General features: G+C 48.9%; 3 protein-coding genes across 7 annotated transcripts in view; 1 reads left to right on the plus strand and 2 right to left on the minus strand.

Moving 5' to 3' along the window:
- Nucleotides 1-11,054, plus strand: part of IFT172 (intraflagellar transport 172) — a 37,454-nt gene extending 26,400 nt beyond the window's left edge. For 2 of the 3 annotated variants that reach the window (XM_055540662.1, XM_055540660.1), the window contains exons 28-48: nucleotides 135-270; nucleotides 360-476; nucleotides 814-956; nucleotides 2,841-2,934; nucleotides 3,096-3,160; nucleotides 3,353-3,533; nucleotides 3,765-3,874; nucleotides 4,029-4,158; nucleotides 6,761-6,859; nucleotides 7,045-7,154; nucleotides 7,281-7,344; nucleotides 7,443-7,529; nucleotides 7,808-7,924; nucleotides 8,478-8,588; nucleotides 8,779-8,898; nucleotides 9,391-9,486; nucleotides 9,705-9,764; nucleotides 9,850-9,948; nucleotides 10,251-10,404; nucleotides 10,607-10,698; nucleotides 10,918-11,054. In XM_055540662.1, the coding sequence (XP_055396637.1) occupies nucleotides 135-270; nucleotides 360-476; nucleotides 814-956; nucleotides 2,841-2,934; nucleotides 3,096-3,160; nucleotides 3,353-3,533; nucleotides 3,765-3,874; nucleotides 4,029-4,158; nucleotides 6,761-6,859; nucleotides 7,045-7,154; nucleotides 7,281-7,344; nucleotides 7,443-7,529; nucleotides 7,808-7,924; nucleotides 8,478-8,588; nucleotides 8,779-8,898; nucleotides 9,391-9,486; nucleotides 9,705-9,764; nucleotides 9,850-9,948; nucleotides 10,251-10,404; nucleotides 10,607-10,698; nucleotides 10,918-11,007 (2,275 nt within the window). In that variant the 3' untranslated portion in view covers nucleotides 11,008-11,054. The remainder of the gene's footprint in view (nucleotides 1-134; nucleotides 271-359; nucleotides 477-813; nucleotides 957-2,840; nucleotides 2,935-3,095; nucleotides 3,161-3,352; nucleotides 3,534-3,764; nucleotides 3,875-4,028; nucleotides 4,159-6,760; nucleotides 6,860-7,044; nucleotides 7,155-7,280; nucleotides 7,345-7,442; nucleotides 7,530-7,807; nucleotides 7,925-8,477; nucleotides 8,589-8,778; nucleotides 8,899-9,390; nucleotides 9,487-9,704; nucleotides 9,765-9,849; nucleotides 9,949-10,250; nucleotides 10,405-10,606; nucleotides 10,699-10,917) is intronic. The other variant, XM_055540663.1, reaches the window with a different exon arrangement.
- An 82-nt stretch (nucleotides 11,055-11,136) lies between these two features.
- On the minus strand, nucleotides 11,137-12,856 carry KRTCAP3 (keratinocyte associated protein 3). Of its 2 annotated transcripts, none has more exons than XM_055540667.1 (7): nucleotides 12,700-12,856; nucleotides 12,382-12,566; nucleotides 12,232-12,291; nucleotides 11,832-12,038; nucleotides 11,570-11,704; nucleotides 11,352-11,465; nucleotides 11,137-11,233 (listed from the first exon to the last, which is right to left on the minus strand). In XM_055540667.1, the coding sequence occupies exons 1-6, from the start codon at nucleotides 12,725-12,727 to the stop codon at nucleotides 11,358-11,360; spliced, it is 723 nt and encodes a 240-aa protein (XP_055396642.1). In that variant the 5' UTR covers nucleotides 12,728-12,856; the 3' UTR covers nucleotides 11,137-11,233; nucleotides 11,352-11,357. The 2 variants fall into 2 exon arrangements, with proteins under 2 accessions (XP_055396642.1, XP_055396641.1); XM_055540666.1 differs by having other exon boundaries at nucleotides 11,137-11,230; nucleotides 12,700-12,855.
- Nucleotides 12,857-12,882: 26 nt separating this feature from the next.
- Nucleotides 12,883-25,762, minus strand: NRBP1 (nuclear receptor binding protein 1). Of its 2 annotated transcripts, none has more exons than XM_055540664.1 (18): nucleotides 25,606-25,762; nucleotides 22,531-22,765; nucleotides 21,866-21,988; nucleotides 21,575-21,676; nucleotides 20,570-20,659; nucleotides 20,386-20,426; nucleotides 19,914-20,008; nucleotides 18,326-18,409; nucleotides 17,972-18,030; nucleotides 17,712-17,810; nucleotides 14,933-15,065; nucleotides 14,639-14,744; nucleotides 14,449-14,499; nucleotides 14,220-14,355; nucleotides 13,989-14,042; nucleotides 13,837-13,900; nucleotides 13,521-13,576; nucleotides 12,883-13,433 (listed from the first exon to the last, which is right to left on the minus strand). In XM_055540664.1, exons 2-18 carry the CDS (start codon nucleotides 22,738-22,740, stop codon nucleotides 13,329-13,331), a joined length of 1,608 nt encoding a protein of 535 aa, XP_055396639.1. In that variant the 5' UTR covers nucleotides 22,741-22,765; nucleotides 25,606-25,762; the 3' UTR covers nucleotides 12,883-13,328. The 2 variants fall into 2 exon arrangements, with proteins under 2 accessions (XP_055396639.1, XP_055396640.1); XM_055540665.1 differs by having other exon boundaries at nucleotides 22,531-22,760; nucleotides 25,606-25,754.
- Nucleotides 25,763-27,885: the final 2,123 nt, after the last annotated feature.

Here is a 27,885-nt window from a genome sequence, read left to right on the forward strand (position 1 = left end):
GGATACGGGGCTTGAGGGCTGGGGTCTGCAGATATATGCCCTCTGCCCAGAAGACAGGGACAGAATCCCTTAGGAACGACTCTCACAGCAGGAATCTGGGTCTAGGAGGCCACAGGTGTTTCTCCTGTCCCCAGGCTATATGTGACCGTGGAAGAGCCTGATCTTGCCATCACCATGTTCAAAAAGCACAAGTTGTATGATGATATGATCCGCTTAGTAGGGAAGCACCACCCAGACCTCCTCAGTGACACACACCTGCATCTGGGCAAGGTGAGCCCTTCTCCTGCTGCCGCCCATCTCTTCCCCAAAGAGGCTCCATCTGCCCCTCTCCCCATCCTGACTTGCCTCTCCCTCCCCAGGAGCTGGAGGCCGAGGGCCGACTCCAGGAGGCTGAGTATCACTACCTTGAGGCCCAGGAGTGGAAGGCGACAGTGAACATGTACCGGTCCAATGGGCTTTGGGAAGAGGCTTACCGGGTAAGGAGGTCTTCCCCTTACTGGGTAAGGATGTACAGGGTCCTTCCATCCTGCTTTCCCATGCTCAAGTAACTGTCTAATTTTAAACTGGTCGTGGGTATCTTTGAAAAAAGTCCACACCTACACACAAAATTTCACATACAATTTTAATGGTTTGTGAACGACCTGAAATCCATCCTTGGACTCTAATCAGGTTAATAGGGCTGAAATTTAGCCCTCTTCCTACTGCTCTGGAGAGGTACCTGATCTTTTTCCAAGCTGAGGTCAAGTCAGAGATGACAAGGGAGCAGCCATGTACCCCTGTGTTGGAGGGTTGCCAAGGGGCTTTGCTTTTCAGGTGGCCAAGGCTCATGGAGGAGCTAATGCCCACAAACACGTGGCCTATCTGTGGGCAAAAAGCCTAGGAGGAGAGGCTGCCGTTAGACTGCTCAACAAGCTGGGACTCCTGGAAGCTGCTATTGACCATGCTGCTGACAACTGGTGAGGCCCCAAGCCTTCTCTCTGGGGGCCCCATTCCAGACAGCCTCTATATAGAGAAAGAAAATTGATGTATAACTGAAAAGCATTTCTAGAGGCTGAAGCAAGAGTGAAGAAATGTGGTAAGGAGAGATCCTTGGAAGAGCTTGATAGAGAGGCAAGAATGAATTAGTAATTCTGCTCCTGTTCCCCTGGGGGCTCAGAAGGGTGTTTAATCTTTGGCTGTTCTAAGGAGAAAGGAGGAAAGAGAACAATTTTTAAAGCTAAAATGCTCTAAGCCAGTAATTTACTGCTGAGTAATGTGTGATGTGAGTAAAGTGTGGGTCTCTCCAGTGGCTCAGATGGTAAGGAATCTACCTGCAATACAGGAGACTTGGTTTTGATCCCTGAGTTGGGAAGATTCCCCTGGAGAAGGAAATGGCAACCTACTCTAGTATTCTTGCCTGGAGAATCCCATGGATAGAGGAGCCTGGTGGGCTACAGTCTATAGGGTCAGAAAGAGCTGGACATGACTGAGCAACTAAGCACATACACACACAATGGAAATGTGATTCCATTAAATGCAAAATGAGCTTTTCTTTTTTTTAATTAAGTTAAATTATTAATTTTTTGAAGTGTAGTTGATTTACGATATTTGTTTCAGGTGTCCCACGTGGTGATTCAGTATTTTGTATAGATTATACTCCATTTAAGGTTATTATAAAACATTGGCTGCATTCCCTGTGCTGTGTAATGTATCCTTGTAGTTTATTTATACCGAGTAGTTTGTACCTCTTAATCTCCTATCCCTGTCTTACCCTTCCCCCTTTTCCTCTCCCCACTGGTAACTACTGGTTTGTTCTCTATATTGGTGAGTCTGTTCCTGTTTTGTTATTTTCATTTGTTTCATTTTTTAGATTTCATATATAAGTAATAACCTATAGTATTTGTCTTTGTCTGACTTATTTTACTAAGCATAATACCTTCCTGGTCCATCCATGTTGTTGGAAATGGCAAATTTTCATTTTTTATGACTGAGTAATGGGGTCGCAGAGTCGGACACGACTGAGTGACTGAACTGAACTGAATATTCATGTGTGTGTGTGTGTGAACTGAATATTCATGTGTGTGTGTGTGTGTGTGACATCTTCTTTATTAATTTATCTGTTGATGGACACTTGGTTGCTTCCATATCTTGGCTATTGTAAATAATGCTACTATGAACATTGGGGTTCCTGTATCTTTAGTGTTTTTGTTTTCTTCAGCTATATACCCAGGAGTATAATTGTTGGATCTTATGGTAGTTCTGTTTTTCAGTTTTTTGAGGAACCTCCATACTGTTTTCCATAGTGGCTACACCAAATTACATTCCCACCAACATTTCATAAGGGTTCCCTTCTCTCCATATCCTCACCAGCATGTTATTTGTAGATCTTTTTTGATGATAGCCATCCTGACAGATGTGAGTTGTTACCTCATTGTGGTTTTGACTTGCATTTCTCTGATGATTATTGCTGTTAAGCATCTTTTCATGTTTTCATGTTAGCCATCTGTATATCCTCTTTTGGAAAACATCTATTCAAGACTTCTGCCCAAAAGCGAGGTTTTCTTAAGCAAATGTTAAGAACACCAGTAGGAATCCTGCAATGAGTCAAATTGCTATGGGTGGTTTTACTTGTTTCCAGAAGATTATTTTCCTGCTAGTGCAGATGTGGCTTTGTGGGAGGTGGTGGAAGCACCAGGGGTCCTTCCTGCCTGTTGATATAGTGCTCTCTATGCTTCTCTTATCATTTTGTTGATTTTTAAAAATCTGCCCCTTTTCTTCCCCTCAATCTGTGCCCTCTGTTTCTCTTCTCTTATAAAAGGAAGTATAGTGTAGACAAACCTTGTTTGGACCTCCCATTTCAGCTCCTTTGAATTTGCTTTTGAACTCTCTCGGCTGGCCCTCAAGCACAAAACCCCTGAGATCCATCTCCGATACGCTATGTACCTGGAGGATGAGGTATGGATGTGGTTCTTCCCCACTGCTTTTGACTCTGACCACAGAGCCCTCCTTCCCATGCCCTGGTCCACTCCTGCCAGGCATTCAGACCTCCTGTCTCAGGGCTGCCTGGGGTGCCAGTCTCGTCCTCATCGTGTATGGCTGTTTCCCTCTCCCTCTAGGGAAAATTTGAAGAGGCTGAAGCTGAATTTATCAAGGCTGGTAAACCCAAGGAAGCAGTCCTCATGTGAGTTACCCCACAAATTCCCTAATCCTGTCCTCCCAGACTCGGCCCCGGGACCTCTCATTGTCATTTTCACCTTCATCTAAACCTAGTACCAATAACTCTTATCCCCCCTCAGTGACACGGTGGTTTGCCTCTCATCATTGAGGCCTCAGTCCTATACTCAGCCTCCTCTCTGTCCTCATCTGGAAACAGGTTTGTCCATAACCAGGACTGGGAGGCAGCTCAGCGTGTGGCCGAGGCCCATGACCCTGATAGTGTCGCCGAGGTGCTCATGGGGCAGGCTCGGGGGGCCTTGGAGGAGAAGGACTTCCAGAAAGCAGAAGGGCTGCTGCTTCGGGCCCAGAGACCAGGCCTGGCCCTCAATTACTATAAGGTGGGGCAGCAGATTCAGGGGAGGAATCCCATGAGGAAGGGTGAGAGGTAGGAGAGCCCATAGCACACTACACTGAACCCTGTGTTTGAGAAGGTTAACCCTGGGGAAAGGGGAGGAGCAGAGGGAAGGAGGAAAAGAGGTCCAAGGACCCAGGGACCAGTGGGCTATAGTGGTGGGCCTGTGTGCAGTGGGAAGCTGTCATGCCATCCTGATACCTGGAAATCTGAGCAGGAGGCTGGACTATGGAGCGATGCCCTGCGGATTTGCAAGGACTACGTGCCAGGCCAGCTGGAGGCACTGCAGGAAGAGTATGAACGGGAAGCTACCAAGAAGGGGGCCAGGTATGAAGCCAGGGCTCCAGGAAAGAAGGGGGCCAGGTATGAAGCCAGGGGACCAGGAAATGTTGGCAGCACTGGGGGTGGGTCAGAAGGTGCACACAGGCTCAGCCACACTGCCCCTTCCCTGTCCTGGTCACAAGGGCTCTCGTTCACACAGGGGCATGGAGGGTCTGGTGGAACAGGCTCGACAGTGGGAACAGGCTGGAGAGTACAGCCGTGCAGTCGACTGCTACCTCAAAGTGCGGGACGCAGGAAGCAGCAGCCTGGTGGAGAAGTGCTGGCTAAAGGTGAGGTTCCACACCTGCCGGGCTCTGCTCCCCGTCTCCATTCACACCCAGCATTCCTTCTCAGTCATTCAGCATTTTCCTCCTGTGTCTTTGTTTTCAGTCAGGTAGCAGGTGTCTACTGAGTGCCTGATGGATGCTAGACCAGAATCTATGAAGGCTATAAAAAGGGATATAAAACAGAACCTGGAGACACAGACATTGGGGGAAGGTAGACTAACACACGGCTCAGTTGGTTAATACTGCAACTTAGTGAAGACGGAAGTTCACTAGTGAAGTTCAAGTAGAGTTCAGAGAAGAGCGAGATCTCTGTGGCCTGGAGGGGTCAGGAAGGCCTTGTGAGGGAAGAGTAGGCCTAGGGCCAGAGTTGGAAGGGCAAATCCAGACCCTGAAACTGGGCCAGATGGAGGCCGTGAGAAAAGCAGAGGCCCCTCCTCCACTCAGCAACTCCTGAAAAAAAGCCTCTGGCAGGTTAAGCCAAGCTAGTATGTTTCATCAATTCTAAGGTGGATTCTTAGGGTCTTTGTGATGGGGATACATGTATATTTTAATGATGTGCCTCAGATGCAGAGAAATAGGGTATTAGAACTTATGAAGGGGTGAGACTGATCAATCCCTGAAAATGTTGTGCAGATGCCCCTGCAGATTTTCCCAAAGGTTTGTGAGGCCTTGTCATTGAATAGTCCCTTGAAGTTGGAAGGGAAGGAAGTAGAAAGGACTGAGGTTGGTTTTGAGAGTTTAGCAAGTTTTATCAGGTATTAAGCATCTGCAAGCTGGAATCAAGATTGCTGGCAGAAATACCAATAACCTCAGATATACAGATGACACCACCCTTATGGCAGAAAGCAAAGAAGAACTAAACAGCCTCTTGATGAAAGTGAAAGAAGAGAGTGAAAAAGCTGGCTAACACTCAACATTCAGAAAACTAAGATCATGGGATCCGGTCCCATCACATCATGGCAAATAGATGGGGAAACAATGGAAACAGTGACAGACTTTATTTTGGGGGGCTCCAAAATCACTGCAGCCATGAAATTAAAAGATGCTTGATCCTTGGAAGAAAAGCTATGACCAACCTAGACAGCATATTAAAAAGCAGAGACATTACTTTGCCAACAAAGGCCCATCTAGTCAAAGCTATGGTTTTTCTAGTAGTCATGTATGGATGTGAGAGTTGGACTATAAAGAAAGCTTTTGAACTTTCTTTGATGCTTTTGAACTGTGGTGTTGGAGAAGACTCTTGAGAGTCCCTTGGACTGCAAGGAGATCCAAGCAGTCAATCCTAAAGGAAATCAGTTGTGAATATTCATTGGAAGGACTGATGCTGAAGCTGAAACTCCAATACTTTGGCCACCAGATGTGAAGAACTGACTTATTTGAAAAGATCCTGATGCTGGTAAAGATTGAAGGCGGGAGGAGAAGGGGATGACAGAGGATGAGATGGTTGGATGGCATCACTGACTTGATGTACATGAGTTTGAACAAGCTCCAGGAGTTGGTGAAGGACAGGGAAGCCTGGTGTGCTGCAGTCCATGAGGTCGCAAAGAGTCGGACATGACTGAGCAACTGAACTGAACTGAAGCATCTGCTGTACCTTACTCTAGGGCATTGTTTACCCAGGTCTGTGCATGACTATACCTTCTTTATGTGGGCTTTCTGGATGGGAGCACTATAAGCCTTGAAGGGTTTGGCAGGTAAAGAAGAAAGGCAAGAACAGGTGGGGAAAGACCAGGAGGATTCACATAGACTATAGCTGAAGTAGACTCTGTGGAAGTTAAAATCTGGTGAGGATGTCAGCATCACAGCATAAACAGAGTGAGCTCATGGAACACTAGGATTTGTAGAATTACTGAGTTTTATGGTTGAAAGGGTCTCCAAAGTCATCTAAACCAACACCATCCAGTAGAAATACAATGCAGGTCACAAAGGTCTAAGTCATATATGTAATTTTAAAATTTTCTAGTAGCCACACTGAAATAAGTGTAAAGAAAAAGGTAAAAATAATTATATTCTGCTTAACCTATTATACCAAAACTATTATCAATATTTCAATACAAAATCAATATAAAAATCTATCAAGGTAGTCTGCATTCCTTTTTTCATACTAAGTCTTTGAAATATGTAAGGTTACAGCACGTCTCAGGACTAGCCACATGTGACTCGTGGCTGCTGTTCTGGACAGTATGAATCTAGACCAACCATCACTCTGATGGGTGAAGAAACTGAAACTCAGAAATGCCCAACACAAATAGTTGCAGAGTGTCCTGGGCTCCTGCTTTAGGGGTTTTTTCTGTACACCATGCCACAAGGGTTCTGTTTGTGACAAAGACCTTGAGAAACCAGTTTGTGAAAGGTGACAGAACCAAATGCAGTGCTCTCAGGCAGCAGTGAGTGTCTGAAAGAGGAAGAGCTGAAAGGAACAGACAGGTCCTCTGACGGTCATGTAAAAGGTCTGATGGACCATGAGGCAGGATTTGCCCCAGAGGATGGAAAGTGAGGGAGAAGGCAAGAAACTTGGCATCTGGAGGTAAAAATAGAGCAGGTCGAGGACCCCTGGGCAGTATTTGTCTCTCTGCCCACTTCCATCTTCTGCTCAACCACTCAGGCAGCTGAACTCTCCATCAAGTTTCTACCTCCCCCACGTAGTCTGGAAGTAGTTCGGGCTGTGGGACCCCAGCTGATTGGAATTGGAAAGCACAGCGCAGTAAGTAGGGCACTGGGACTGAACAGAAATAGATTCCACAGAGATGGGTAGAAGCCGTGTGAAGTCGGGAGGGGGGGTCTCCTGGCAGGCTCGGCATGCATTTCTGTTTCCCCAGAGTTCCCAGAAGGGAGAGGCGGGAAGGAGGGGAGAGAGACATCTCCAGTCTCAGATTTTCCCCTGTGTAGGCTGCAGAGCTCTATCTGAACCTGGACCTCGTCAAGGAAGCGATTGATGCTTTCATTGAGGGTGAGGAATGGAACAAGGCCAAGCGTGTAGCTAAGGAGCTAGATCCCCGGTAAGCTCATGACCCCTTCTCACTAGCAATTCTTTTACTTCCTTTTGTAAAGACTGGGAGGAAGTTCTCATGGGAAGGGTGTGCTTCTGGGGCTTTGATGTGCAAGCTTTCTGCATGCCTTCACAGGTATGAAGACTATGTGGACCAGTGTTATAAAGAGTTCCTCAAGAGCCAGGGCAAAGTGGACTCGGTGAGACTGGCAGAGGCAGCAGGAGGCGAGCACAGGGAGGCTCAGAGACTTTCCCTCTTCTTCCCTCGTGTAACTCTGTCTTTTTAACTGGTCCATAGCTAGTGGGTGTGGACGTGGTGGCTGCTTTGGACCTCTATGTGGAGCAGGGCCAGTGGGACAAGTGCATTGAAACAGCCACCAAGCAGGTACTGGTCCCTTCCTCCCACGCCAGCCCCTCTGGGTATTTCCTCTGACTCCCAACCTGTCCTGGAGAGTGTCTCTCTCTCTTCCTCCAAAGGCCAAACCCCAAAGATCCCTAATCAGCATCAGAGAGCTCAGTCTTCACGCTCTGACATCAGGTCAGAGCATGGCATGCACATGGCCTTCGCCTCCTAAACAAATCCATGGCCTCAAGTCAGGACCCCACCCTTACAGCCTGGTCTGACCCCAACCTCCCCCTGCTTTTTCTGCACCCCTCAAACAGAACTACAAGATTCTGCACAAATACGTGGCATTGTATGCAACTCACCTGATCCGGGAGGGTGGCTATGCCCAGGCACTGGCCCTGTACGTGCAGCATGGAGCCCCTGCTAACCCACAGGTACCAGCCTGCTCCTCAGAGTGAATGTTTACCCAAAGAAATTCTTACCTTCTCCTCGACAACTGCTCACCCCACTCAGGATCTGGCTTCTCAAAGAATTCCTTCGTTAGAGAGCATCCTGCCCAGAGACTCCGCCCAGGCTCTTCTGAACTGTACAGCCTCTCTGGAGGGTTTACCCTCTGAAGGCTAACACAGGGAACAGTCTTTCAGAGCTGAGCCCTGCACACACCTCGAGGGCCTGACTAACTTCCTCCAGAGTGTGAACACCCCTCTCTGGTCTGAGCAGCACAGCTCTCCGAGTGTTATGCCGTTAACACTGTGACTGTGCATTCACAGTCACATATCTGCCCACACACAGAACACCAGTTAGGAAGAGATGGGTGTTTTCTTACCCTCCTTCTTGCTCTTCCCTGAAACACAGCACTTTCTCCAGCAGCGTCCCATAGCTCCTCCACATGCCATTTCCAGCCCAGTTTTCTTCTTTGGCCCCACTCCCCTTTTCTCTCGTAGTTGTATTCCTCTCGCTCAGCTCCCCTACTCCCTCCGCCTCCAGAACTTCAACATCTACAAAAGGATCTTCACTGACATGGTGAGCTCTCCTGGGACCAACAGTGCTGACGCCTATCACAGCTGGGCTGACCTCCGGGACGTCCTCTTCAACCTGGTGAGGAAGCCAGGCGGGCAGCAGAGCTGGAGGGCTGCTCGGGCCGCCCGACCCTGCCCTCATCTCTCCCTTCACACCCAGACTCACCCTCGAGCTCTGCCTTCCTCTGGGCAGCCATCCATTGACCCCTCTGGCCCTCCCTGGCACTCCTCTGACCCCCGACCCAGGCTGTGTGTTCTTCCCACTCTAGTGTGAAAACCTGGTGAAGTCCAGTGAGGCCAACTCTCCAGCCCACGAGGAGTTCGAGACCATGCTGTTGATTGCTCACTACTACGCCACCCGCTCTGCAGCCCAGAGTGTCAAAGAGCTGGTGAGATGGAGCAGGGAGGATGGAACTTCACATGTGTGAAGCTGAATGAATGCAAGTTCAGGACAGTCTCAAGCTTGGCCCACTTCTCCCCTAGTCTCTTTTCCATTTAAAGAAATCTTTAGCCCTTGCTGAGATGGTTTCCTTTCTGTATCCCTTTGACCTCCTTAGGGCTCTGTGCCCACACAGCTCCAGCCTCCTTATGCTCAAACATTCTAATTCCATGATTTCTACATTGACCTCTTATAAAAGATACATACTTTTAGCTTATTCATGATACTATATTGAGTTACTGTAGTTGGATGATGGAATTCTAGAGGTGGGAGGAAATAACCTAGGCCCAGTTCTCTTGTGCAGATGAAAAAAGCTCAGACCATGACTCGGAGCAATTTAATATTGATCGTTGATCTGGTTCTATGGCTGCTTTAGTTATAAGATCATTGGTCTGGTAGTTCAGTCACTATAGTGCCAGAATCATAATGCTTTAATTCACAGGAAACTGTAGCTGCCAGGCTTTCTGTTTCACTCTTGCGTCACACCCAACTACTACCTGCAGATAAGGCCTTCTATGAAGCAGGCACTGCTGCCAAGGTGAGCAATGGGGCCAACCAAGGGTGGGGCCGAGGAGAGAAGGAAGAAAAGTTGGAAGGTAGACTGTCCCAGCTGCTCAAGTTAGAGCAGAGCTGAGTGTGGGCTGATGTCGTGGAGGATATCATTTTCCTCCATCTTCCTGGATTCTCCCCCCTGCATCCTGGAAGAACAACAGCCAAGGCCAGCTGCTCGCTCCTACTGACATTTCTCTGTTGCAGGCAGTTGGCTGGGAGAACATGGCCTTCATCTTCCTCAACCGCTTTTTGGATCTGACTGATGTGAGTAGGGCAGTTGTGCCCAGAAGTTGCAAGATTTGGCCTGTCACAAGCTGTGCCCATCTCATGGCTGCCCGCTCTGCCACAGGCAATTGAAGAAGGGACCCTGGATGCCCTTGACCACTCTGACTTTCAGGACACAGACATTCCCTTTGAGGTGCCACTCCCAGCCAAGCAGCACGTCCCGGTAAGGGCACAGAAACAGGAGGCCTCGCGAGCACGACTGCACTGGAAGGGAGGGCACTCTTAAGGATGGTCCTCCAACACTCTCATGGCATCAGACAGCAATGTCTTTGGAGGGGCCCCAGCCCTCACTATCCCTTCAGTGAAAGTAGAAGCAGAGGAAAAAGCTAAGGCTGCAATTTGCCGCCAGTGCAAGGAGTTTCATTCGTGGGTGAAAGATGGTACATGGGATGACAGCTTAGCAAACCCCTTCCTTACCACCCTCCACTTGCCCTGCCCTGCGTGAAGCTGCTCTGTCCTTCCCAGGAGGCTCAGCGAGAAGAGGTTCGAGACTGGGTTCTCACAGTCTCAATGGACCAGCGGCTGGAGCAGGTTCTACCTCGGGATGAGCGTGGGGCCTACGAGGCTTCCCTGGTGGCGGCCAGCACTGGGGTTCGGGCCCTGCCCTGCCTCATTACAGGTACAGAACCCTAGAGCACCATATTCTGTGCTGGGTGGAAAGGAGGGGGAAACAGCAGGATCAAGATACTGTTTTACTGTGATTCAGTAAAGGATGCAGAAGACAAGAACATCCTACTTTCTGCCCCTCACTTGCTCTTTGTTATTCCCTCTCAATCCCCCTCACACTCCAATTCATCTTTTTCTCTCCCTCCAACCCCCAGGATACCCCATTCTGAGGAACAAAATTGAATTTAAGCGGCCAGGGAAGGCAGCTAACAAGAAGAACTGGAACAAGTTCCTTATGGCTATCAAGGTTAGAGAGGAAGGCTTGAGGGCTGAGGGCAGGGAGAACACTGAAGACCAACCAGCACCAACCACTGGGGTGGTGTGTATGTGTTGGGGGTGGACTGTCAAGAAGGCAGGTGCAGGGCCCACAGCCTGCTCCCCACACTGAGATGGAGCTGGTTTTCCCTCTATCGGGAATGTTCTTCCCAGTACTGCTGAGTCCCTCTCCTGCTCTGTTTGCTCACAGACCTCCCACAGCCCCGTGTGCCAAGATGTGCTGAAGTTCATCAGTCAGTGGTGCGGGGGGCTGCCCAGCACCAGCTTCTCTTTCCAGTAACTGGGAGAGTCAGTAGGTTCCATCCTTCATTAAAGTCTTGTAAGTAACCGAGACCACTGTATTCTTTGAACAAGGTCACCCCCAACACTAGCCCAGCACCCCTTTCCCCCAAAAGGAAACATAATCAAGTAGAAGAGACGTCCTTTTATTACAGCTGTTACTATATAAACATATCCTAGGGGTCAGTGAAAAACCCTTGTGAACGGAGCCTTCGGACCTGCACCTGCTTGACAAAAGGGAGAGCCTGGTCAGAGGGCCAGCAGCATAGCAAAGGACTCAACCCAGTTCCAGGCGTGCTCCCTACCACTGCCCTTTCCCAGGCCACAGTCCTCCTGGCCCATTACCTGGCCCTAAACCCAGCTTTTCTGTGAGGTCCGGATTTCTCGCGTTTGGTCCAGTAGCTGCACATTTTCCTGCCATTTACGTTTAGGAAATTCAAGCTCTGTCAGCTCCTCCAGCTACACAAAAGGGTGGGATTAGTGCTCCAGCCCTCAGTTATATAATCCAGCGTCTCTTCAACACAATCTGTGTAGAATGAGCCCTTCCTGTTCATCTTCCTTACCTGCTCCTGTAGCCCATCCTTCCTACAGGGCCCTACCCCACGCAGGGTGAGTGCAGCCACACAGCAGTAACCAGACAGAGCAGCCTCGGCTGCAGACATGAACACAGAAGGGATCCAGAGAGCCAAGGCTGTGTCCTAAAAGGTGAAGGAACGGCGGGAGACAAGGAGAGGAAGTCAGGCAGGAGTGGCAAGTGCGGGTGATTAAAGGGCAGGACCCAGGCTCTGTGGACTGCAAAAAGGCTGAGAAGATAATTGGACTCACATAGATTTTCGTGGGGTCAAAGGGGCAGTCAGCATGTCCAGACCCCTGGTCCAGCGGTACCAAAGGATCCAGCAGTCCTGGGTGGCAGTCGGCAATAAGACGGCGGCCGCCATTGGCCACAGTGAGGGACACAGCGAGGAGGAGGCCCAGGGAGCAGGCAGCAGACAAGAGAAGGTTCACCAGCGCTAGCGCCAGCAGGGCCCAGTGCTGGCAGGGGAAGGAGGTCAGGGTGAGCAGCCTGGGGGGTGGCTGCCTCGCCCACTGACCAGACACCTCGGTTACTCTTCTTTGGGGCTCGCTCTCCCACTAAAGACGAAGCTGAATCAGGCGCCCCCCCCCCCCCACACCCTCCCCGCTTCCCTGGCACCAGGCCTCCTCCTCAAAGCTCCAAAAATCTCACCAATCGTGGGCGAAAAAGATTCCTGGACGCCAAAAGGGCCACAAGTCCCAAGGAAACGCTCTGGAAGAAACGAAACCTGAGGCCCGCACCGCTCGGCGGCCCCCACCGCCCGCGCCCCGGCCCCGGCTCGCCCCGCCCCGCCGCGCTCACCAGCAGCCCTGAGCCCACGGAGATGACATTGGCGGTGGTGTACTCCGGGGTGACGGCGCCGCGGGGGTTGGCCACGTGCCGCAGGACGGTGCCGTGCAGCACGGCCCCCAGCAACAGGTTCACGTGGCCCACCAGTATCAGCGACAGGCCCACCCGCATGAGCCGCCGGGGGCCCCGGGCCGCGTCTGCAAGGCACGGGCGAGGGGCGGGCTGAGCCGGCTGAGGAGCCGGAGGCCACCCCAGGTCGGCCACTGGCCCGAGGGCGGGTCCAGGGTGGGCCCTCGGGGGGAAAACAAGGCCGGAGGGGCCGGAAATTACCGAATGCGCAGAGGCGGCGGCACTTCATCCGGTCCGTCGGCGCTCGCCGCGGGGCAGCTCTTACCTGCCGGCCGTGGCTCCGCCCCCGCGCCCCGGCGGGCTCCGCCCGCCCGGCACACCTGCGGTCCGGCCTCCGCGCCCCCTGGCGGACAGCGGGACACACCACACACACACACACTACGCGCGTAGCAAAAAGTAGACTTTTATTACAGCAGCAACTGAGGCGAATCGAATGGCCCCCTGGGGCCACCCCTGCAGCACCACCCTTCTCTCCCGCCCCGTCCGCCCCAGCGGGATGGTAGAACTCAGCTCCCCGCGCCCGTGCGCCTCCTTCCACACAGGCTGGGCGGGAGCTGCAATTCGGCTACTAGCCCCCGACTAGAAGGCGGCTGCTGAGAAGGCCAAGGCCCAGGCCCACGTCTGTGCAAAACAAGTAAACAAAGTGCAGAGGGATGGAAGAGAAAGGGGTGGGGGGGCTGGGGAGGGTGATGCTCAGAACCAGGGAGCCCAGAGCCCTCCTGAATAACAGGAGAGCGCGGCTTCACGGGGTAATACTGACTGGGGGGCGGGGCGGGAGCCGCAGCCTCTCCGGAGGCCACAGCGCGGAGGAGGGGCCGGGCTGAGTGGCTCTAAGAGGAGACGGTGACAGCGGCTGAGTTGAGAGTGCTGTTCCTGGCAAAATTGAACTTGTTCAGGGTCTCCTCCAGCAGAGAAGTCAGTCGGCTCTGGTCAGCCTGGAGGGGAAGGGCTCAGTGAGATCCGGCCTAGAGAGAGAGCAGAGGAGCCGCCCTACCTCGGGGGGCGGAAGGCAGACGCCTCACCTCACTAATGAAGCCCAGCTGCACCAGCTCAGCCGCCAGCTCCGGGATGTTCTCATCTGACAGAGAAACAGGAGAGGGTGAGCACAGTGCGCGACTGAGGGTCACGGGAGCCCTTTCAACAGCCCCGGCCAGGTGACCCTGGCTGGGACACAAGCAAAACTGTCAAATCAGATCCACCCTCCAGTTTTAGGGGCGAAGATAGTCATTCTAAGTGAGTCCCCGTGTTGCTGACAGGTCACCTTCCCCACCCCTGAAAGTGTCCCTCACAGGTGAGGCTCACAGACTCTCCATCCTCTGAGGGACAGGAGAGACTCACTTGGCATCAGGTCACAGCTCAGGTGCCGGTTCAGTTTGTCCTCCAGCTTCAGCAGAAGCGTCAGCTGGAGAATAGGACAGTCAGAAAATGAGGCTCCCCTTCCCCACCCTCTGGCCACCCAGCGCTACACAGCCCTGGGCCCTGAGCCTTACGTGGTGTTTGACTCCCTCCTCCACCGACTCAATGTTGCACTGCATCAGCACTACCTAGGGAGAGGAGGCAGAGAGGGTCACAAGAGTAGAGACCAGTGAGCAAAAACCCCCCAAGAGCTGGGGTTTCCAGCCCACAGGACGTGGGTGCCAGGGAGCAGACACACATTCCTGTCTTTACAGGACAAAGCCTTATTTGAGATGTCCCTCCCTGCTACATCCACACAGCCATACCTTGCGGGTCTCCACCTCAGCCGGCTCGGGTGTTGGAGTTTTGACAGATGGGGGCACCACAGGTGATGTCACCTCCTCCTGCTGTGGCTGCTGGGGCCGAGGCAGCCCAAAGGCTGTCAGGGGGTATATCCCATTCCTAAATGGAGATCAGACGGGTCAGATGGGCTCTAGATGCCTTCGGACACCCACCCCTACCTCCTAAAGGAAGTTTTTTTCCTTCTTCTCTCACCTGACATCTTCAAGGAATTTATCCAGTTCCAGAGCTGGAGACTGAGAGTACCTGGAGAAAAAAAAAAAAAGAATATGGAAGGAAAGAAGAGAAACAGCAGGTTCAACCATTCCCAAAGGACAGTTGACAGAAACCTCCAGGTGGGAGTGACCAATCTGTCCCTTTCAGAACCTCTCAGTTAGTTACTCACAGAGTCTGAACTGGTTCTCTTCCTGGTCCTGCAGGGATTTCAGCCAGTACAGCACTGGTATCCATATTTTTGGTGATCTCCTCCAGAGCATTCTCTGGGATCATGTCTAGAGGGCAAGATGGAATGGGAAGTTATGGAAGGATAGTTCAGATTAATATTATAGAGGGCACAGGGGTCCTGGGGGAGGGTGGGAAAGAATCCTTTTGGAAGTAGAAGAGGAAAAAGAACACACCAGTAAGAGTTACAAGGCTCCAGACTGGAAAAAAAATTTCTAGAAGGGTCAAGAGGACTCACGCTGGTGTCCCACAATGCAGTGGGCAGCAAGGAGTTTGAGCGAGGGCACTTCAAACAGTGCTGGGTGAAACAGAAGTTCTCTGGCTGTTGGTCTGCGAGCAGGCTCAGACTGCAGGCACTTTTGAATGAACTCCTAGAAAAGGGGAACAAGGGAGTGGAGCAGGCATCTGGTAAGCAGCCCACTGTGTTTATCTCTCTCACTGTATCTAGCACAAGACTTTGTTCATACTAATTGCTCAGCAATGGCTAAGGCAACAAATTGCTAAATGTATTTGAAAAGACTTTGAAAACTATTTGTATTATATATGAAATATCATTCATTGTCTTTCATTGTTTTATTTTTTTGCTTCCTAGCCACAAGCTTTCTCTTCCCTTTGCTGTTCAAAGTTATGATATCTTTTTCCTTATTTTCTATCTCTCTGCTTTATTAGCCCACTCACTGCCTACCTTCTTCTCCAATTCTCGCCAAATTTACCTCTCTCTTCCCAAACTCATCCACTGTGGACAGTAATATTCACCATCTTTTTATTCCCCAAGCCTACTATCACAATTTTCTTTGTCCACTACATCATTTATTCACTGGATTTCCCTCTGTTTCTCTAACCCCTACCTATTTACCTCTCCTAGGTCCCATGACAATTAACCTGCTTTCCTCCTTTCCCTGTAGAAGGCCAAAAAGCCATATACCTCATCTTTTACTTGAACATCGCACCCTGAATCTGAACTAGAAACTTATTCCACAGTACCCTCAAGATTCCCACTAGTGTTCCTTCTTTTCTCTTCAGTCCCTTTTACATGCATGTAATGACTTACAAACTAACCTCCTCTTTGTATCTTTATTTCCAGACTCTACTTACCATATCTTATTACCTGATTCAAAACCCTTATATCCTTTCAATCTTAGCTCATTTATTTCAGGGCACTTTCCCTAACTAAAACTATATAAATATACAACCCCAAATGACTGGTTTGAGAAATTCACACTGATTCAGTTCAGTTCAGTTCAGTTGCTCAGTCACGTGCTGAATCGCAGCACGCCAGGCCTCCCTGTCCATCACCAACTCCCGGAGTTCACCCAAATTCATGTCCATCAAGTTGGTGATGCCATCCAGCCATCTCATCCTCTGTCGTCCCCTTCTCCCCCTGCCTCCAATCCCTCCCAGCATCAGAGTCTTTTCCAATGAGTCAACTCTTCACATCAGGTGGCCAAAGTACTGGAGTTTCAGCTTCAACATCAGTCCTTCCAATGAATACCCAGGACTGATGTCCTTTAGAATGGACTGGTTGGATCTCCTTGCGGTCCAAGGGACTCTCAACAGTCTTTTCCAACACCACAGTACAAAAGCATCAATTCTTTGGCGCTCAGCTTTCTTTACAGTCCAACTCTCACATCCATACATGACCACTGGAAAAACCATAGCCTTGACTAGATGGACCTTTGTTGGCAAAGTAATGTCTCTGCTTTTGAATACGCTATCTAGGTTGGTCATAACTTTCCTTCCAAGGAGTAAAGTGAAAAGAAAGTGAAGTCGCTCAGTTGTGTCCGACTCTTTGCAACCCCGTGGACTGTCTACCAGGCTTCTCCGTCCATGGGATTCTCCAGGCAAGAATACTGGAGTGGGTTACCATTTCCTTCTCCAGGGGATCTTCCCAACCCAGGGATCAAACCCGGGTCTCCCACATTGGAGGCAGACGCTTTAACCTCTGAGCCACAAGTAAGCGTCTTTTAATTTCATGGCTACAATCACCATCTGCAGTGATTATGGAGCCCAAAAAAATAAAATCTGACACTGTTTCCATTGTTTCCCCATTTCCCATGAAGTGATGGGGCCAGATGCCATGATCTTTGTTTTCTGAATGTTGAGCTTTAAGCCAACTTTTTCACTCTCCTCTTTAACTTTCATCAAGAGGCTCTTTAGTTCCTCTTCACTTTCTGCCATAAGGGTGGTGTCATCTGCATATCTGAGGTTACTCATATTTTTCCTGGCAATCTTGATTCTAGCTTGTGCTTCATCCAGCCCAGCGTTTCTCATAATGTACTCTGCATATAAGTTAAACAAGCAGGGTGACAATATACAGCCTGAACGTACTCCTTTTCCTATTTGGAACCAGTCTGTTGTTCCATGTCCAGTTCTAACTGTTGCTTCCTGACCTGCATATAGGTTTCTCAAGAGGCAGGTCAGGTGGTCTGGTATTCCCAACTCTTTCAGAATTTTCCAGTTTATTGTGATCCACACAGTCAAAGGCTTGATTAATTTGTTTAAAAATATCAAGATGGTTGTTTAAGAGTATGTATCAATTACCTGAGGTAACCATCAAATTAGTCTGCCTTCATGTAGAGACACCTAAGTTAACATGCAACCTTAAGACTCAACCTTATTACCCATCTTAAACCCCTGACCTGAGAGAGACAGAATGTGTGTGTGTATCAAAAACACCTAGGGAAATGCTACTTTGCCTTTCTGCTTTATATTCTCTTGCTCTTAGAAGAGAGCATATTCCCAGTGGGTGAAGTGAAAGTTGCTCAGTCGTGTCTGACTCTTTGCGACCCCATGGACTATACAGTCCATGGAATTCTCCAGGCCAGAATACTGGAGTGGGTAGCTTTTTACTTCTCCAGGGGATCTTCCCAACTGAGGGACTGAACCCAGGTCTTAGGCATACAGGCAGATTCTTTATCAGCTGAGCCACAAGGGAAGCCCTCCCAGTGGCTAGAAGGAAGAAGAACCTAAAAACATTTCCAAGTCTGTTAAGGAGAAGTGATCCTAAGAATCCTCACCCTTTGTAATGGGTCTTCTAGAAGCTGAATGGCACTGCTGATGGCTTCCTGTGGCACATATGAGGACTCTCCATTGCCCTGAATCTCCAACACTGCCATCTGCAGAGAGGGGGAATAAAAAGGAAAAACAGAGACCTAAGAAACCTCAGTGTTTCCACAATCACTCCCCTAGACCAGTTACCTCACTTGCCAACCCTCCATTTCCCCTTCTATCTTCTAATTTCACCCCTTTCCACTACCCACCCCTCTGGTCTCCTCACCTCCAGTGCACACATGCCAAAGGAGTAGATGTCCACTGCCGTTGTCACATTAGTGACTTCTAGGGAAAACAGAGCAGCTTTGGTGAATCAGAGATGTGGGGCAGGGCATGGTAGAGATGTCTTAAAACTTTGTGCATGCCAGTAGAAAAGGACAGCAGTTTCAGTTATGTACCGCTGACCCTTAGGTTATAAATTGGAGAATCTGGGGGATGGGCACAGGGCAGAGATGTCTTAAAACTTTGCACATGTCAGTAGAGAAGGACAGCAGTTTCAGTTATGTTACCGCTGACCCTTAGGTTATAAATTGGAGAATCTGGGGGATGGGCACAGGGAAGTGAAACTAGGATGCCTCACCTCCATATTCTGGTGCAAAGAAGTGGAGGTTCTTCTGCTCTTCCCGACAAGTCTTCACATGATTGTTGATAGTGTCAGGAGCCACTGGGAGTAGGGGAGATACCCACAATCTGACCACCGTCAACAAAGCACAGCTTTGCTCCAGAGAGAGGCCCCCAAAAGACAAATTCTCTCCTGAAGTCTCTAACCCTCAACAGGCATAAACTGAGCTCTTTCCCATCAGGAAGTCCAAACTAAACATGAACACCACCTGCCTCCCCTTTCTCAATCTACCACTTCTTATCTAAGGTCCCTAACTCAGTAGCAACAAAGGCTCCACACTAAACTAACAGGTACCTAGGGTCTTTGGGCTGGCAAGGTACAACACAGCCTAAGGAAAAACTTTCACTTGTGACCTGCTTACTTGCCCCAAAGCCCAGGTACATCTACCCCCTGATCTCATGAAAATGTTTGGTCTAGTTCTTTCATCCCCCCTGCATACAGCATAAAAACACTGGCAGCCCTTCCTAATCTGCAACAATTAAGAGACCTCAGAAACTTGGATGAAGATGGGTAAGAAGGATTAACATACAACCATAAGAAGGATAGCCTCCTTCTTATCCACCTTAACTGACTGAAACTTAAAACGAGCTCAAAATTGAACCAATACCCTTAAATCAGTTTCACTTGGAATCCACCAAAAACTTTAGACCCCTGCTCTACCCTCTCATTCCTCAACACTGCCTGCCACAGGGCTGAACGAGGAACCAGGGCCAGGCCCAGTTTGGACTCACTCGGATCATAAACAATGACTACAAGTCACAGAGGGTCTGGGAGCACAGTATGACTTAAGGAACCAGCCTGATGATGAGGGGGGAGTAAGAATCCAGGACATAAGTGGCCAGCCAGGCAGAATCCACAGGAAACAAGCAGGTTATGGAAGGGCAAGCAGGCGAAGGGTTGGTAGGGCAGAAGCCAAGCAGGCATAATTAGGCAGGGGGACAGGGTTTGCTCCCATGACTGCATGCACTGGGCAGCCGCAAAGGGGAGCAGAGGAAGCACAAACAGCGCCCCACACAGGGCAGAGGGAGCTCTCACCATTAGCAAAAATCCTATGAAAGACTGTTGGGAACAGAGCAGCCCGTAAGCGGGAGGGAGGAAAACAGAGAAAAGTTGTGAGCGATGGAGCAGCCAAGCCCCAGACAAATGGACACACAACACACAGACACGGCACACAGAAATGTTAAACACTGCACACGTGTACACAGCAAATGAAAGCACTCACAGCAGGCACAACCTGGAACCTCCGATGGTAGGTCCAGCCCCAGGGGCTCAAGTCAGACCTTACACCCAACTCTTGCCCTTTGCCAACCTTCTATCGAGATCTCTGTATTAACCCCAAATTCACTCCAGAAAGGTTCAAGATTAGGCCCTACCCCTTTTTCCACTACTTGACTGGCCTCTCTATAAATTGCCCCTAGTAAGGTCCTTTCTCTTATCACCAGCCCACACCTCAGAATTTTGCTCTTTTCCCCCATTCCTTTCATCTTACCCCCATGGTTCCCAAATTCCCGAGGCTCCCCTGCCCAGAACCTCTCCCTCCCCTCACCAGAGCCAATCTTGATGAGTCCGTTGTGCTGGATGAAGATGGTGTCACAGGTCAGGTTCCCATGGATGATGGGGGGGTCACACGAGTGCAGGTAGCTGTGGGGGCACTGGGCTGTTAGAGGGGCCAGTGGGAAATTAGGGCAGGGGGAACCCAAGGGTTAAGAAGAGCAAGGGCCTGGTCTCCTGCTGGTCATCACAAAGGTAATACCCACACTCTGAATCTCCATTATGCCTGATGAGTTAAATAGCTGGATAAGAACTAGGAAAAAGAGGTGGGAGACAGTATCATGGTCAAGCCATTGGAATGAACCCTTTAAAAGATCCATAGGGGCCTAATCTTGAGAATATGGTTCAAAGAAAGTGGGGAAGAAAAGAAGTGGGGCAGAAAAGAACAGCAGAGTAGTGCCCTGAAATTTGTTTGGAGGAACTAATCAGGAATAAATATGGGAAAGACACTACCAGATCTTGCTTACCTTAGGGCAGAGAGGATCTGTGTGCACCAACGCTTCCAAGCCTGGAATAGAGTTTGATCCAGGAGTCAGCAGTTATCCACTCTCTTCACCCTCCACAGTTCCCTCCATCCCTTTCCTGATCAGCTTCATAATCTTTTTTAAACTTCCAAACCAGCCTAAAGCTTTGTCTGCTCTCTCTCTGTACCTTTTCATTCATAGTCTTGTGGTTTTTTTTGGTCTTCTTCAGAAATTGCTTAAGACTCCCAGATGACATATATTCCGTGATAAAAATGACCTGGAGAGGCAGAACACACAAATAAAGCTTTACAATAGAAATGATCCCTTATCTGGGTAACTTTTATATGATATAAACATAAAATTTGGAAGCCTGGTGTTTTTCTTTTTTCCATCTCCCATCCCATCCCACCCCTCTAGGTTGTCACAGAGCACCAGGTTGGGCTCCCTGTGTCAGACAGCAAATTCCCACTGGCTACCTGTTTTACATATGGTAATGTGTATGTTTCCACGCTGCTCTCTCAATTTGTCCCACCCTCTCCTTCCCCTACCGTGTCCACAAGTCTGCTCTCTGTGTCTGTGTGGAAGCCTTGTATTTTTAATAAAGTTTCTCTCTTTTGTTCTTAGTATTACTTCCTTAGATTTAATAGGGCAATGAAATTACTGAGCAATATGAGTTATGGCAAGGAAGAAACAAAAATTCACTCATATTTGCCCCGACTATAACCAGACAAAAGGCACAGGTAATAGTCATAGGCATACCCTTGGAATGCAAGATGAAACCAGTCAATCCTAAAGGAAATCAACCCTGAATATTCACTGGAAGGGCTGGTGCTGAAGCTGAAGCTCCAACACTTTGGCCACCTGATGCGAAGAGCTGACTTACTGGAAAAGACCCTGATGCTGGGAAAGACTGATGCCAAGAGAAAGAGGTGACAGAGGATGAGATGGCTGGATGGCATCGCTGACTCAATGGACATGAGTCTGAGAAAACTTGGAGATAGTGAAGGACAGGGAAGCCTGGTGTGCTGCAGTTCATGAGGTTGCAAAGAGTCGGACACAACTTAGTGACCAAACAACAATATCTCAACACCAGCTGATTCCAGCTCTGTTTCAATACTACCTTTTTCTGAATGTAAAAAGAACAATAAATGTAGCTAGTCTGTTTCAAGTAAGCTCAGGAAAAAGTTCTTACCCTGGCCTTGTTCTCTTTAATGTCAGCCCAATACTTATGAAACTTGACAATGTTGAGATGTTCCAACTGAATCAGATTATCAAACACAGCACGGACCTTTTCCTGGAAGCAGGAGAGACGTTGGGATTACAATGTTCAGAAAGCATTATCATCCTAAAAAGCCATTTCCTATCCCCACTAGAAATGATCTAACCCCAACATACTCTTCTCCTAGTAGCTTCCCAACATCAATTCCTCTTTAACACCAGCATTCTAACAACCCACAGGCTGCATCCTTTCACCATTGCTTACCTCCTGCAGCTTGTAGTTCTTGCGCTCTGAGAACTGTACCTCATTCCACACAACCTCTACGCCCTCCTCTGTATCCATGGCCAAGTATGCGCTGTCAATACCTGGTACATTCCGCTGATTCACCTGAGAAGAAATTCAAATGAAAGGGAATTAAAGTTACCACATGAACTGTCTGTTGTAATACTCCATACGATCATCTTCTCCCTGCCTCTGACCTGTTCAAGTTTGGTCTGCCCCTTTGAGACTCTGTCCCTCCACTTCTCACCTCTTAGAATTCACTGTGAAGTAACACTCGCACTGTGCTGTGCTGTGCTTAGTTGCTCAGTCGTGTCCAATTCTTTGCAACCCCATGGACTGTAGCCTGCTAGGCTCCTCTGTCCATGGGGATTCTCCAGGCAAGAATACTGGAGTGGGTTGCCATGCCCTGCTCCAGGGGATCTTCCCAACCCAGGAAGCAAACCCAGGTCTCCCGCATTGCAGGCAAATTCTTTACCATCTGAGCCAGCAGGGAAGCCCAAGAATACTGGAATGGGTAGCCTATCCCTTCTCCAGGGGATCTTCCTGACCCAGGAATCGAACTGGGGTCTCCTGCCTTGTAGGCGGATTCTTTACCAGATGAGTTACCAGGGAAACACCACTCCCACTAAACACTCCCACTGCCTTACCTCTTCTCGCCTCTTCTGCCAGCGCCCACAGGGTGACTCTTCCAAGATCTCAGACTCATCTTCGCTTTCTTCTTCTTCCTCTGGGGAAGCAGCCGAGGTTGTGGAGGTCACAGGAGGTGACACTGACGTCAAGCCAGGAGTTGAGGATGAGGATTCTACCTTTGGGTCCGAACCACTGCTGAGTACTGTCTGGGGCTCGCCTTCCGACATGCTGGAACAAACACTCAGGCCTGCACTGGTTGGAGCAAGGGTGAAGGAGAAGGTAGAGAGGGTTAGAATAGATTCTATAGATTCCATCCTAATAACCTAATCTGGGGTTTAAAAGTAAATAAAACATACAACTCCCTTGTTTCCTTTAAGTCCAAAATCAGAATTAGTCCTGTATGAACCCTAAACATTAACTACTCTCCAAGTCTGGAGAAGGGGAGCTATCTCGGCTGAAATGACTCACCCAGGTCAGTGACCAACTGAAGTACACATCAAGCTTAAAGAATATGCTTCTATGAATAAACATGTTAATAAACATATTTTATCATGTAAAAAGATGATTCACCCAAGACTGGCAAACAAAAGATTTATGGTTGTACAACTCATGTTTAGTAAGGTCCAAATGGAACAGCAGAATCAGGGCCCTCATTCTTTCTCAGCAAACACCTACCGAATAGCCTTCCCTTTGAATTCTCATCTACCTCATCTGCACTATGCTCAAGAACCAAGCTACAAGGGCACTATGCAGGGCAGATGACTCCAGATCCCCAAATGTTCCAATGAACCAGCTCGAGTTAGAGCTGTAGTATTCTCAACCAATTTGTCCAACTGAAACCCTAAGCTGATTTATTCTACTTGGAATAACCCTGGCATCCACTCTCCATCCCTCCTATGCACAGAATAAGCCTGCCAGTCCATGAGGAGGCTACCCTTGGGCCAGGTAACTGGTAGTGGTTAGTGACTTCATTCCTGATGACCTCACCTTCCCTGTGATGTGAGTGTGGCAAATGGGTGGGTACTGGTTAGCAACATTTTTTTTCTATTCACTCATTCAACAAATGTTTATTAAGCACCTATTGTGGGCCAAGCACTGAGCTAGGTGCTTGAGATACCATAGTGAACAATATAAATAAGATGCCGACACTCATAAAGCCTAAATTTAAGGCACAGCTAAGATGTTAATCTTCCAGTTTTCATTTCATTAACATGGCTCAAAGGCTCCATCCTCTGAGGCACTGGATCTGACACAGGTATCCCTTTTAAGCACAAATAATTCAAGACAAAGCCATTACAGGAAAAGTACTATATTACACTAAATAGTGTATAGTATTATACATGGACATGGCTTCTTGGGAAAAAAGAATTCTTAAAAGCTAAATGTCACAAACTTCAGAGAGTCATAGGAAACCCGCTGAATGTTATTCCATATCTCTAAGAATGAAGGCTGTGAAGAAGTTGGAACCTATGTGTGCTGGGCTAAAGGGGATGCTCCTCAGGATGAAAATATCCTGTAGATTTGCTCCTGTAAGTCAGTTCAAAATACAGAAGCTTCTGATCAGGATCTTTTGAAAAGCTCTCATTTCTTTTTAGAACTCAGATGCCCTCTTCTGCCCATCTCTGCCATCAACCTGCACTATGCTTCCCTGCTGGCTCAGATGGTAAAGAATCTGCCTGCCTGTTTAACTGCACTATGGTCTTTTAAAAAATTTTTTTTCATTTTGGAGGAGATTTTTATTAGATGACATTCCAGTAAATATCAGAGAGCAACAAAGCACTACAGAGAAAATCTGGTAAGATGCTTTTTCACCTGTTTTTTCCTCAGTCCTTGCCTATCATGGATTTCGATCAACAGTTTTAGTAATCTACCAAAAAATTCAAGTTACAGATCATTTTTCTTCTCCTCCTGAAAAGTAGCTAAAAGCTCACAGGGATTACTTTCTAGAGTATTTATAGAATGTATCCTGAATCTGAACAGCTAAGGAAAGTTCCCAGCTACATTATAAGAAATATCAGTGGAATTGTAATACAGGAAGCCTGTGGCCAGTGGCTCTAAAGAAACTTCTGGACCTAGGGCACAGACAGTTAATCCACAGTATGGCACGAGATGCCAGACCTTCATCAGTCATAGACGCTCTTCGAATGTGCTTGTCTTCTCCCTCCCCAGTCTCTCCCCAGTAGGCAAGATGATGGCAATGCCCAAGAATGCCCAGGACCCCTCCTGCTGATGAAGAAACCTTTGCCACACTGGGAGTTTTGTCTCAGGGTCAGTCGTTCAGAAATTTAAATAAGACCACAGACGGAAAAAGGGAATCTCCTCGCCGCCTCCAGCCACCCCAAGATGCACAGTGTTCACTTCTGAGCCGTGCAGGTAAAACATTGCAAAGTTTTTTCCTGCAAAGTTTTTCATTTTTTGGACTGCAGCTTCTCAGCATCTGTTTCTCAGCATCTCAACTCCTCAGCAACAGCTCGCAGGCCACAGGCCTCTCGCCCGCTCTCATCCAGAGCGGACCGAAGAGGACCTGAGACCTGCAGGACTGACCAGTCAGACAGATATAAACTCGAGGAGGAATTGAACACTCCAACAGGTCGCCTAGCCCGCTGACTGCGAGGGAGCGTTGGGCCCCTCAGCAGGCCCTGTAGCCAGCGGCGGCCACCTCACCAGAGGCCAACCCCGCGGCGCCGTCAGGGGCGCAGGCCACGCCCCCGCGCAGTCGGCGCGCCAGCCCCGCGAGCAGGCGCGGCCCCGACGCTGCGCTTCCGCAGGCCTCCGGGCCTGCGACCGCCGCCCCCGCCCCCGCCCCCGCAGCCGGCCCCGCCTCTCGTCAGGCCGAGTTCTACACGAACGCCGGGGCCTGGCGCCCCGCGCCCGCAGAATTCCGGGCGCCCTGCCGCCACTCGGGGGCAGTCGGGGAGGGCCGGGCAGGAAATGTGGGGCCGAGGCGGCCCCCCGGCTCCGGCGGGCCGGGCCTTGGCCACCGAGTGAGCAGGGCCGCCTCCAGACACTCGCCTGCTGGGGTCCCAGATCCAGGCCCTAGAGGCCGATCCTTCGGTCCTCTCGCTGAAACCCCCCCTCCCCTAGGCGCTCACCTCCTGACTCCGCTCCCCGCAGCCTGCGCTTCAGTTCCAGCTCGGGTTCCGGGGCCCCGGATCAGAAAGACTCGCTCACAGCTGCGCTCCGCGGCGCAACCGAACTGCGGGCCCCGCCCTCGCGGCGTCCTGACCAACAGTGGGCGGTGCCCCACTGCCGTTGGGTTTCCATTGGACAGGGCGGCCAGAGTGGGCGGTGCCCCGGGTGTACTGTCGCTCGTAGAGGTAGCCTTCAACCCGGTCTCCTCCCGCTGCGCCTGTCCGGCTGAGACCTCTCGGAGGGTTCGGTATTTTCGGTCTCAGTGAGGCTCGTCTCTCTGTCTACCCCTCGGTCCGGTCCTGGTGCCCCGGATGATTCTGCTGGGCGAAAGGAAGGCCTTGCCCTTTTTCTTGAAGGCGCCATGACAGTTCTAGTACGACTGAAAGACAAAAGGAGCGAAAGACGTAGCCACAATCCGAGAGGAGCGCCCACCCGCTTTCAGTATTTGGGGGTGAGACTGTGCAGGACACCTATTCAGAAAACTTTCTTTGAATTACTGTGTACATTAAAACTGAAAATTAATAGTTAACGCTTCGTAAGTGGATAGTACTGACGTTGGCCAAAACTTCGCAAAAGATTTTCACAGATGTTATCTCTCTTGATCCTCATAAGAAATTGAAAATTTCTTTCAGCAGTAGTTGTCAAATGGAAAAATACTGAATCAGAAGCATTAAGCTATTCACCGAAAGTTGGTAAGAACTAAATTAGGATCCGAAACAGTAAGGTTTATCACAGATTTCCTTGAAAAGATGTTTGGAAAAAATTTAGATTGAAGAGAGCCCAAAGGAAAGAAGTGAACTCGGCTCTTAGACACATATTATGGAGGGAGAAGGGTGAATCAATCAGTACTTGGGAATGTCATAATCACCAAATTTCACTATCCTTAAAGGACATCTGTAGTCCTGTTTAACTGATAGAAGACTGGCAAAAGTCGTCTCATTTTCCATCTCTTCACCTCAAAATTTTTAAAATCACTTTGTTCCTTGATGCTTTCACCTTTGAAAGAGAGGGCGCCAGCACGCTTAGAAATCTGGACCTTGTTTTGGATATTTTAAGAAAGCTTTTGCCCGCGAAATTTAGCATATAATTTCAGGGAGTTGAGGTTAAGAATCTTTGTTCTCATCTCAAAGAAAGAATGTTCCTCCTCCTATCCAGATTAATCTCTTCACTTTGTAAATTTCCAAAGCACTGAATACCTGGCCCACAGTAAACATTAAATATCAGTTGATACTACTATTGCAGTTTCCCGTTATCTCCTGTCTAGGTCTTAGTATCATTGACCTTTACCTTTAAACTAGCTCCTTTCAAATCTGCATAAAGGACCTAGGCATCCTCAAGCTCTTATTTGTTTTTAACCTTTCATTCATGGTTTTTTTGTGTTTTTTTGCCCAGCTGCATTCCCCACTGCCCTTGCAGAGGAAGCTGAAGTACTAACCACTGGATTGCCAGGAAAGTCCATTTTCATTCATATTTAAAATGCCCCAGGAGGCTTCTCTGCCAGACCAGGGGTTAAAACTGCCCTTCCAATGCAGGGGGCATGTGTTCCAATCCTGGTCAGGGAACTAAGATTCCCATCGTGTTGCAGCCGTGCTGCCAAAATAAAAATGGTCAAACGTTGCCCGTGTTTATACCACATTATTTTTTATTATCTCTTTTTTTCTGCTTAAAGAAATAATATGTACTTATTGTAATAAACTGTTTCAAAAAAACAGTGTAAAGTAACTATATAGTTGCTTGTATGTGCTGTATTCCACTCTTTTAATTCCTTCCTCCGCAAAGGCAAAGTGAAGTTGCTCAGTCGTGTCCAACTCTTTGCGACCCCATGGACTGTAGCCTACCAGGCTCCCCTGTCCATGGGATTTTCCAGGCAATAGTACTGGAGTGGATTGCCATTTCCTTCTCCAGGGAATCTTCCCTTCCCAGGGATTGAACCCCGGTCTCCCGCATTGTAGACAGACGCTTTACCGTCTGAGCCGCCAGGGAAGTCCTATGACATATCATTTAATTCCTTATGACATATTAAATCATTTAATACAACTATCCTATGAATATTGTGAATTAATTGCTATAGAAAGTGAAAACCTCTTATTTTCACCAAAATAATTAAAAGACTTTGATGTATATTTCTCCATATTTACTTTCCTATGTGTATATTAATATATATAGTTTAAAATAAAAGCAAGCTTATACCACATAATCTTTTTCAGTTTACTCTTCTTACTTTTTTCCCCCACAGCAGC

This window comes from Bubalus kerabau, chromosome 11, assembly GCF_029407905.1.
Source record: "Bubalus kerabau isolate K-KA32 ecotype Philippines breed swamp buffalo chromosome 11, PCC_UOA_SB_1v2, whole genome shotgun sequence".
NCBI classification, from domain to species: Eukaryota; Metazoa; Chordata; class Mammalia; order Artiodactyla; family Bovidae; genus Bubalus; species Bubalus kerabau.